At 30.5% G+C, this 10,880-nt stretch overlaps 1 protein-coding gene across 2 annotated transcripts; it reads left to right on the top strand.

Annotated features, from left to right (window-relative positions):
• Positions 1–1,575: 1,575 nt before the first annotated feature.
• On the top strand, positions 1,576–10,820 carry LOC111701610 (uncharacterized). Of its 2 annotated transcripts, none has more exons than XM_023472974.1 (8): positions 1,576–3,008; positions 4,482–4,557; positions 6,060–6,126; positions 6,406–6,645; positions 7,613–7,678; positions 9,996–10,063; positions 10,165–10,223; positions 10,697–10,795. In XM_023472974.1, exons 1-8 carry the CDS (start codon positions 2,952–2,954, stop codon positions 10,712–10,714), a joined length of 651 nt encoding a protein of 216 aa, XP_023328742.1. In that variant the 5' UTR covers positions 1,576–2,951; the 3' UTR covers positions 10,715–10,795. The 2 variants fall into 2 exon arrangements, with proteins under 2 accessions (XP_023328742.1, XP_023328741.1); XM_023472973.1 differs by having other exon boundaries at positions 1,577–3,008; positions 10,165–10,228; positions 10,697–10,820.
• The last annotated feature ends 60 nt before the right edge of the window (positions 10,821–10,880 follow it).

The following is a 10,880-nucleotide window of genomic DNA, read 5'->3' as shown; positions in this document are numbered from 1 at the left end:
TTTATTTTTTAAACCAGTATATTTGTGAGTACATAATCATGGAAAATTATTTTATAGTTAACATTTTTAGTTTTTAACATTTAATTTACCCATAAAACATTTCGCTTAGTTCAGATATTGTTTAAACTAGTGATTACTTTCTATTTTATTTTGATACGGAACTGAATCCGGAGTCTGGTGTGTATGGATCCGGATCAAGTTCAAAAACATTTCTATTTTCAATTTTGATTGGCCAATTCAAAGTTCAGATCAGTTTATATGATCTCTCATTAATTATCAAATGTTCAGCAATTTTAAACAACAGTACTAGAGTGGTCTTTTCACATTTGGATAAAATATTTCCAATATCTCGAATAATATTTTAACCTTTCTTTCAATTTAGAAATTTGGATTTCTTATTTTTACAGCACTGGCTTATTTTATTCCATTTCGTTTGTATGTTTGATTTCCATCTTAAAGAGACAGACCGGCTATGTAAGGTAGTTAAACTGAATATGCAGTGTTGTGAACTAATTCTTCAGGACTTATTTGAAACATAGAAAACGTTTCCACGATGTTAAATTACTGAGTTTGATCGCAACGTCGACGTTCAAAATCATGATTTTGGGTGGGTACTATCTCAGAATCGGTTTTTTTTAAATTATTAAATAACGATGACGAAAATTATAGTAAAAATTCTATAGTAAACTAATAAGATGTTTAGGAACATATTTCTCAAAAGAAATTTGTCAATAAATGGAAGTTAGAATTAATCATTTCCTTTTCATAATAATATTGAATTTCTTATTTTCTATGAATTTGCTCGCAGATTTCTTCAAATTCTTCAAATGTTGTCTTTTTAGTAAAAATTCCAGAAAATCTTTGATTAAAGAGAGATTAAAGAAGCTAATAATTGAATAAAATTACTTATTTTCGATGATAAGAGTTAATTTTTTATTTTTTCAACCTGTTCCTAAACAACAAATTAGTTTAATGAAGAATTTTGTTTACATTGTATATCGTCGTTATTTAATAATTTAAAAAAAAAAATTCTGAAACGTATCCACCCAAAAGTACGATTTTGAACGTCGACTTTGCGCTCAATTTCAGGATTTACAGATCTTTATAAAGTTTTATATGTCTCAAATGAATCCTTCAGAATTTGTCCACAACACTGCATACTCAGTTCAACTACCTTACATAGCCGGTCACTCCCTTTAAGCATGAGACTGAAGTAACCTAGGATGATCATTTTAGTAAAGTATTAAGGGTTATTCTGAGTGTTTTTTGATTGAGCCAGCTGCTAGCCATGATCCCTGGAGGTGCCGAACATAGCGCTAACGATAGGGATGAATATTTCGAGCAAACTCTGTCCTTTGTACAGGATTGAATCCTGGATACGTCTACTTTAAATAATAGTTAAATTTTTTATAAATGTGATAAAACTTTACAATCGGAGAAATGATATATAAACTGTGGAGGTATTCTGGTAGGTATGGGGTCGCTCTGAAAACACAGTCCTAAAAATATATTTATAAATCCTAAGAAAGTAGTTATTACCTTTCTCGAAGTCAACGTTTACACTTAATATAAACAAAGTTTGTTGAATGTAAATATACAGATTTACAGGTCTTTAGTCAACAGATAACACTCATTTTACACGGGCTGTTAAGCTACACAAGTTTTTTTGAGATTTGTTTGAATTACAAAATAACAATTTACATGGATAAGTCACAAAAAAACGTTCTTTTGGGAACTTGACATCTTGTACATCTGAGGAGATTATTATTATTTAATTTTCCTTTCACTTTCTACATTAATAGATGTTAAATTCTGACAATTTCCCTCGCGTCTCTTTAGTATAAATCTGCAAATCAATGTTAAAAATATTAAAATTTTCAGCTATTAAGGATATCTCATTCACCCCTTGTCAGACAGAAGTTGTTAATCTGGCATGTCATTCTTTGAAAAAATTAGCGAGTCGCTTGAAGTTATCTAAAAAAAGAAATACAAATCTTTGACACCAGAATAATGAATAGGATTAATATTTAACAAATCCGTCATTTACAACCATTATCTAACTTTTTTTTGTTAATATACAAGTGTCCTCTAACCAAAATACTTAAAAAAGCGAACCTGTAGACTGATAATGGAAAGACGACATTCAAGCCATCTTTTGTGTATTTTGATGTGTAAAGTAAATAGTTTTACCAGTATAGCTTGAAAATATACTTACTTATTAGAAAAGGACTATGTACAGTGTGTACAGCACTGAGGCCGTTTTTTCTATAAACTACATTGGTCGACAACTTGACGTCTCCTATATTGGTCAAGTGTACGGTGATATTTAGCATGAGACATCCTAGAGGCCAACATATCCTCCCCCAAAGTACGTGAACTACACGACCACTATTTATAGAGAGAGAACGGTCTCTGAACACTTGCTGTGTTTCAAGTTCATTGGACTATTTATAATCATTACAACTGAGTCAAACAGTCGTCTTCCTACTGTACAGTTTTATGCAACCCACTTTATTTCATGACGAAGTCATCCTTGAAGTATATCTTTTAGGTCAATTATAGGGCACCTGTTTCATTTACCATAAAAGATATGATTGCCATAAGCAACCCTTGCCTTATGAATTACAGCAGCCGAAGTGTTAAATACATCATATCATCTGAGCCAATTGTACAGTGTACATAAACTGACTAGTTTCACAGAAAAAGTAAACTTGTATTAGTAACACTAGTTGCTTTGTTACAACATGAAGTACATTTAATTATTGTTTAAATGTCTTCTTCCATCTCCACAGTTTTCTGGTCCTCACTGTATCTGCATGCACATTGCACATTGCACATTCTGGAGATCTAAACAACGCCAGTTCTTGACACACTTGTGTATAATAAAAAAATATTATTTGATCTAGTTTTTCTGTTTTTTAACTTTTTCATATTTTGAAAGGGTGATAGAAATGAAAAGCGAAACAAAAGTTATATTTCTTGTTATTATTCTGATTATTATTCTATTGGTAATTATTTTATTTATTTTCTTGTTATTATTCTGATTATTATTTATTGGTAATTATTTTATTAATTTTCATGTTATTATTCTGATTATTATTCTATTGGTAATTATTTTATTATTGTTCTTGTTATTATTCTGATTATTATTCTATTGGTGATTATTTTATTATTGTTCTTGTTATTATTCTGATTATTATTCTATTGGTGATAAATTTTATTATTGTTCTTGTTATTATTCTGATTATTATTCTATTGGTAATTATTTTATTATTTTTCTTGTTATTATTCTGATTATTATTCTATTGGTGATTATTTATTATTTTTCTTGTTATTATTCAGATTATTATTCTGTTGTTAATTATTTTATTATCATTCAATTCAAATTAACAATTATCATCGAAAGTAAGTAATCTTATTCAGTTATTGGTTTCCGTTATGTCTCATTGTTCACAATATTTTCTGTAGATTTCCTGGAATTTTTATTGAAAAGAAGACATTTGAAGAATTTGAAGAGATCTGCGAACAAATTCATAAAGAATAATAAATTCAATATACTGATGAAAAAGAAATAATTTATTTATTGAGAAAATTTCAATTGAGAAATACCATTGCCGGCCACTCTCTTAATTTTCAATACTTTTTCAAAGATTTTAACGGATCCAAGTTGTTCCCGATTGAATACGAAAAAATTACTACCATGATAATTTCATATTTTTTTTTACTTTCTTCAAACAGTTTTTAAAACTTAATAGACGATTATTAATTCTTTTCAGTAATTACTAACAGTTTATAGTGCAATGGGAGACGTTAACGCGCGCAACATTTAAAAAAATCAGTTAGCATTGTACATTAAATAGAAATGGAAAACTTTATCAAATCCTTATTTAGCTATCAATATTCTCTTTTGTCTCCATATCTACGTATCTGGATTTGGGTCTATATATAAATCTTTGTATCTGTATCTGTATCAGTATCTGTATCTGTATTTGTATCTGTATCTTTATTTGTATCTGTATCTTTATTTGTATCTGTGTCTTTATCTGTAATTGCATCTGTATCAGTATCTGTATCTGTATTTTTATCTCTATCTTTATTTGTATCTGAATCTGTGTCTGTATGTATATATGTATTTTTATCTGTATCTGTAACTGCGTCTACATCTGCATCTGCATCTGCATCTGCATCTGCATCTGCATCTTTATCTGTATCTGTATCTGTATCTGTGTCTAAATCTATATTTGTATGTGTATGTGTATCTGCAATTCTATCCGTATCTGAATCTTTATCGGTATCTGTGTCTGCATGTACATTGTATTTGAATGTATGTCTGTATCTGTATCTTTATCTGTATTTGTGTCTGCATGTATATTTATCTGTATATGTATCTGTGTCTGTATTTGTAATTAAATGTATATCTGTATCTGTATCTGTATCTGTGTCTACATCTTTATCTGCATCTGTATCTGTATCTGTATCAGGTATCTGAAGGAGGGTTAATATTCTACACTATTCTTGTATCACCTGGAATACAAGATCTATCTCTTGTTTTAACAGGTAAACATACAAATTTCTATTAAAAAAATATGTTCCTAAACAACAAATTAGCTAACTGTTGAATTGTTGGTACATTTTTCGTCCAGGTTTTTAAATGATTCTAAAACACTTCTTTCTGCGGACTGTCCCTTTAGGGGAAATTTTACAACGAATTTACACTCTTATTTAGAAATTATACACTGCGAAAACGTCTCATTGGTTTTAAATGAATCCTAAGTTTTTTCTCCATAACACTTTCTGTACAAATATGTTACCTAGCCGGTCACTCCCTTTAATGTTGTCCTACAGTTATAGTCTAAATAAGTCGGAATAATGTAAATTAATTAATACTTTATAGTCGTCTTTGATCTTAGGAATAGTTTGCAGTATTCAACAACATTGGTACCTTCATTTTAGAAATTAATTTTTATGAAACAATTATCAGAGTTCTACTATTTCCAAAATGTGGTCTGCCATTTTAGTGCTTTTACAATTACCGGAGATGTGAATGATTTCGTTCAGAATGAGACATTTTCATGGTTTTATTTAATTAATTGCAATTCTAATATCTCTGGTATTTATGCGAGCTAAAAATGACAGACCACATTTTGAAAATGGCTGTTCTGTGATTATTGTTTCCCCAAAAAATATTGCTAAATTTGAGTGTCCAATGTTAAATGCCGCAAACTATTTCTAAGATCAAAGACGACGTTAAAGTATCACTCAATTTACATCATTCCAGGTTATTAAGATTATCAATCTTTTAATGGGCCAGTATAAAGGTTTTTACTTTTTAGTCTTCTCTCTTGAATGCAGTTTATCTCAGGTACAGGGTGTCCTACGAAACATGATCAGTTGAAAAATAGTTTTGAATGTCGTCTTTTACATACTGTATTATAATATTTAAGGCTTTTTGCAGTTTATTTCGTAAAAGAACCTTTTGTTCAAATACATTTTACTTTTAAATTGAATTTTACTCTGACTCCCATATAACATTCTTAGTATTGTTTTTGGTATCAAACATCTTAACAAAATATGGAATAAGACACTCTAAAATATTCACCAATTGTCATGTGTCGTGGGACTGTGAATTAAATAATCTGGCAAAGAAAGAAACAACTTTACAGCTACAGGGAACCCTGCGTGCAAGAAACAAGACTGAACAAATTCCGTGCAGTCGTCTCTAAAGTCTTATCCTTTGTGGGTAACAAGGGGGAATGCTCTACAGAAAAACAAGAAAGATTTGAATAATATAAATTTAATGTTAAATGGATGAATTTTAAACGTTGAATTGTTAAATGTTGAACCGGGGGGGCACCGGATATTTAATACAGGATGTCCTAACAAACATGGGATTTAAGAGACGACTTTAAAATCATCATCGATTACCTATAATGAATAAATAATAAAATTGTGTCAGCGTAATAACAAAGACGATATAGAAGTCGTCATTTCATTTCCATTTTTTTAGGACACACTGTTTTATAAGTTAACAAAACAAACCTCAACCTATTTTTTTTAAGGTCTCCTCTCATTTCTATTTTTCTTCACTCTTCCATTCACCGTGTTAGCTTGCTACCTCATTAAAAGGTTTAAAATATATCTTTTTAGTCAATAAAACATTTTAAAACTTTTAGCTTAACTCAAAGCATCAAATTTAGGCTTAATGAAGGATTCAGAAAACTTTTTAAGAGGAATTTAAGTTTCTCTTGATAAAAATAGACCAACAAATGTAAATAAAGGGACTGTAAGCGTAATTTCATAAATGTAGGGTGACTTGAAATTGTGCTCACAGCCCCTTTAAAGCTTATATCTTTAAAACAACTGTATATACAATATGTTTTAATCAAATGTTAAATTTCTATTAAGAAGATTTGTCTCAGCTTTGGTTCCAAAAGAAGAAGAAAGTTTATGTCGTCGTTTCTTAAACATTTTCATATCAACCGACCAATCAACTAATCAAACTACAAACCAACCGACCAACTGCTACAGCAATCAACCGACCAACTTCTTCAGCAATCAACCGACCAACTGCTATATCAACCAATCAAGAAAATATCCAATTTATCAGCCTTCATCCCAGTCCCAGAAATATGTTAATAATAGCAGGTGAATTGGACAATAAGAAAAAATGCAACTTTCATAGGCGCAACTTCGATATTAGGTTAGAGGGGGGCCTGGGGGGATATGCGCAACTTCGATATTAGGTTAGAGGGGGGCTGGGGGGGATATGCGCAACTTCGATATTAGGTTAGAGGGGGGCTGGGGGGATATGTGGTGTAAAAATATTGTTATCTTATGATTTTGACATTTTCATTCTGACATTTTTTCTAATTTTGTCTGATTTTGCCCAAAAAATTTACCTTTTACATTTACACCACACTCCCTCTAGAGGGAGTGGTGTTGTTGCGCCCCTTTATAAAAATAAGATTAACATTTATCTCAGAAGTAATAATAAACATATGAAAAGGGACTGTGGTTATAATTTCAGGTGACCATCCATTCAAATAAGAAAAGTGGCATGCATGATTCACAACGGGACTCTTAAATCCATTATCTGGTCAATTGATGCGGAAGATATAAAGAGTTTAAATATTATAATTCATACAAAGTTTTCCTGCAGAAGAAATGCGCAAACCTCTTTTGTAGAGAACCCATGATTAAAAATAGTCAATTTTCAAAATTATAAATCAGATAAAGCTTTCTAGTTTAGGGTGTCCCACGAAACATGACAGTTGATGAATAGTTATGAATGTCGTCTTCCCAATATTGCATTAGATATTAAAGGCTTTTTGCAGTTTATTTCGTTAAAAAAAATCTTTTGCTTGAATATATTTTACTTTGAAATAAATTTTACTATAACAAGACTCCCATTTAACATTTTTAGTATTGTTTTTGGTATTAAACAAATTAACAAATTATGGAAGAAGACATTTTAAACTGTTCATCAACGTCATGTTTCGTGGGACACCCTGTAGTTAATCGGACATGCCATAAACGGAGGGTCCCTTAAAATGAAGTTAACAGTCCCTTTAATGTTTAAAAACAAGATTGAAAGCAAAATGTATTTTTTTAGGTTTCCCGTGTTACCCCCTGATTTCGTTTCTAAAATAGTAGATGCTTATTATCCTGTAGACGTTAGGTAATTTCTCATATATATTCTATATAGAGATGGGCATCTTATATATATTCTATTTAGTGGGCATCTTATATATATATTCTATTTAGAGATGGGCATCTTATATATATTCTATTTAGTGATGGGCATCTTATATATATTCTATTTAGAGATGGGCATCTTATATATATTCTATTTAGTGATGGGCATCTTATATATATTCTATTTAGAGATGGGCATCTTATATATATTCTATTTAGAGATGGGCATCTTATATATATTCTATTCAGGGCATCTTATATATATTCTATATAGAGATGGGCATCTTATATATATTATATTTAGTGATGGGCATCTTATATATATTCTATTTAGAGATGGGAATCTTATATATATTCTATATAGAGATGGGCATTGTTTTTTTAACAAACGAAATGCTCGTAAAAAAACGAACGATGGACGAACGAAATGAATCATCCAGGGAAATGAAAAATTTTTAGTTTTTTAAAAACGAAAAAACTAACGATTTAAAATCGGTTTTTTTACTGAACGAACGAATTTTCCAAAAGATTTTTAAAAATCTATCGTTTTTACTGAACGAATGATATTTGGAACAAACTTTTTTAAAAGCAATATTTATTAATCAAAAGAATGATTTTTTCGAATATGTCAATGAAAACCTAACGTTTTTTATTGAACGAACGATTTTACTGAAATAAAAAAGTCAAACCATGCCCATCTTTAATCCTATAAACTATTCAACATACAATATATTCGTTTTATGGTTCCGTTATTAAGGACATTATCTGATATCTTCAGAATAAATATTAAATGATGAAAATATGAAAGTTTCCTTGTTATCTGATTAAGTACCACTACATAAACTAAAGTGTTGCCATTAAACATGATAAATAACTTTTAAGAGACGATTTAAAGATCACTGTTTATCTTTGATGGGTTTTTAATGACAACGTGGGTATTTAAAGAAATGTTGTGCAAATTTGAAGCTTTCCAATCAAAAGAAAGAAAAAGGTAAACTTGATGTAAAAGAACTGGAACTACTTTTGGACCCCGCGTAGGTCCTCTAGTTTTGGACCCCGCGTAGGTCCTCTACTTTTGTACCGCGCGTAGGTCCTCTAGTTTTGGACCCCGCGTAGGTCCTCTAGTTTTGGACCCCACGTAAGTCCTCTAGTTTTGGACCCCGCGTAGGTCCTCTAGTTTTGGACCCCGCGTAGGTTCTCTAGTTTTGGACCCCGTGTAGGTCCTCTAGTTTTGGACCCCGCATAGTTACTCTAGTTTTGGACCCCGCCTAGGTCCTCAAGTCTTGGACCCTGCGTAGGTCCTCTAGTTTTGGACCCCGCGAAGGTCCTCTAGTTTTGGATCCCGCGTAGGTCCTCTACTTTTAGACCCCACGTAGGTCCTCTAGTTTTGTACCCCGCGATGGTCCTCTAGTTTTGGACCCCGCGTAGGTCCTCTAGTTTTAGACCCCGCGTAAGTCCTCTAGTTTTGGACCCCACGTAGGTCCTCTACTTTTAGACCCCGCGTAGGTCCTCTAGTTCTGATTTTAAACCTAAGAAGGAGAAAAACAATTTTATTTGAAAGCATATTAAAAACTCAAAGCCTTTTTTCTTGTTCTAAATAGCTCTTTAAATAAAAAAAACAGTTATGCTTTGAAACCAAGTAAGACGTAAGACGTGAAATTTCTTTGTTTTTCTTTATAATTATCAATAAAATACGAAATGGACAATTTATGTTCTAAATTGAAAATTCAGCAAACAAATTTTATCCCTTTGGTGATTTTGAAAGCATTCTAAGCACAAAAAGAGGTACTAGGTTATTAAAGGTAAAGAAACGATAATTGCATAATTATGTATACGAATGAATGTTCAAATATGTCATTATCCACTTAGATGATGATTTAAAATCGTGTTTATAGAACTGATGTTGTGTTTATAGATCTGATGTTGTGTTTATAGATCTGATGTTGTGTTTATAGATATGATGTTGTGTTTATATAGATCTGATGCTGTGTTTATAGATCTAATGTTGTGTTTATAGATCTGATGTTGTGGTTATAGATCTGATGTTGTGTTTATAGATCTGATGTTGTGTTTATAGATCATCTGATGATGCGTTTATAGATCTGATGTTGTGTTTATAGATATGATGTTGTGTTTATAGATCTGATGTTGTGTTTATACATCTGATGTTGTGTTTATAGATCTGATGTTGTGTTTATACATCTGATGTTGTGTTTATAGAAATGATGTTGTGTTTATACATCTGATGTTGTGTTTATAGATCTGATGTTGTGTTTATACATCTGATGTTGTGTTTATAGATCTGATGATGATTTAAAACTTAGAAATCATTTTCTTCCATTCGATCATAACTCAGTAAATCTTAAAGGTAAATTTTTTCTGTCAACCTTTTTTATTTATTTTTCTTTTTTATTATTATTTTTTTTTAATTTATTTTTTTACTTTACAAACATTTAATTTTTGTTTAAGATTTCTATCTGACTGAGAACCATTACTGTCGAAGTTTAAGTCCTTCTCCCCTACCCCAAGTGAGGTCAATTTTAAGTTTTATCGATTTGTGAAAATGTAAAAAGATTTCAAGACTGTAAAAGAGACTGTTTATAAGATTTTTTCAAGATGGCGGATATTTATTTAAATTGAAAACTTTTGCATAAAATTAACCAGGAACATGCCTTTGCTATTAATTATTGTAATTTTAAAAATGTTGGAAATAGATACTTTTTTAAAATATATCAGCAAGCTGTTTAGTTCAATAAATTCAATTATAGATATGCTTTATTAATTTCTGGAAATAAGCCCTTTAAATTTTGATGCAAATAGTTATATTTAAGATACTATCAGTTTAATAATAAGGAAAATTCCGTCAATCTTGGTCAGTCCAAGGATTAAAGCCAGATGCAACAAATAAATTGTCACTTTTAATCACACTAACCAGTCCCTTCAACGTTATTCTAAATTATTCTAAATTAATTTTTAATCCTTTAATTCTTTCTTTATTTAGGTTTCTCACATCATCTAATAATGAAGCAGGATTTCAGCTTGATGATAATCTTAATCAAACTAAATAAAAAAATTAAAGAAAAAACTGTTTAATAATAAATTTTTAATACAGGATTAACTACGAATGTTCTGATTATATTAAATTTTTTTATTGCTACAACCCCTGGCATATTAATAAAAACTTA

The sequence above is a fragment of the Eurytemora carolleeae genome, unplaced genomic scaffold, assembly GCF_000591075.1.
Source record: "Eurytemora carolleeae unplaced genomic scaffold, Eaff_2.0 scaffold233, whole genome shotgun sequence".
In the NCBI taxonomy this organism is placed as follows: Eukaryota; Metazoa; Arthropoda; class Copepoda; order Calanoida; family Temoridae; genus Eurytemora; species Eurytemora carolleeae.
The sequence above is the reverse complement of the archived record's forward strand: the minus strand, read 5'-3'. Positions and strand labels throughout refer to the sequence as shown.

Bases quoted from the DNA above. Each gene is read 5' to 3' on its own strand.
- LOC111701610 (XM_023472973.1), top strand. From the start codon at position 2,952: ATGAAAAGCGAAACAAAAGTTATATTTCTTGTTATTATTCTGATTATT. The intron at 6,127-6,405 runs GTTTAAAATATA...ATTTCTATTAAG, and splicing joins GCTTGCTACCTCATTAAAAG to AAGATTTGTCTCAGCTTTGG. The intron at 7,679-9,995 runs GTAATTTCTCAT...TTGTGTTTATAG, and splicing joins TATTATCCTGTAGACGTTAG to ATCTGATGATGATTTAAAAC.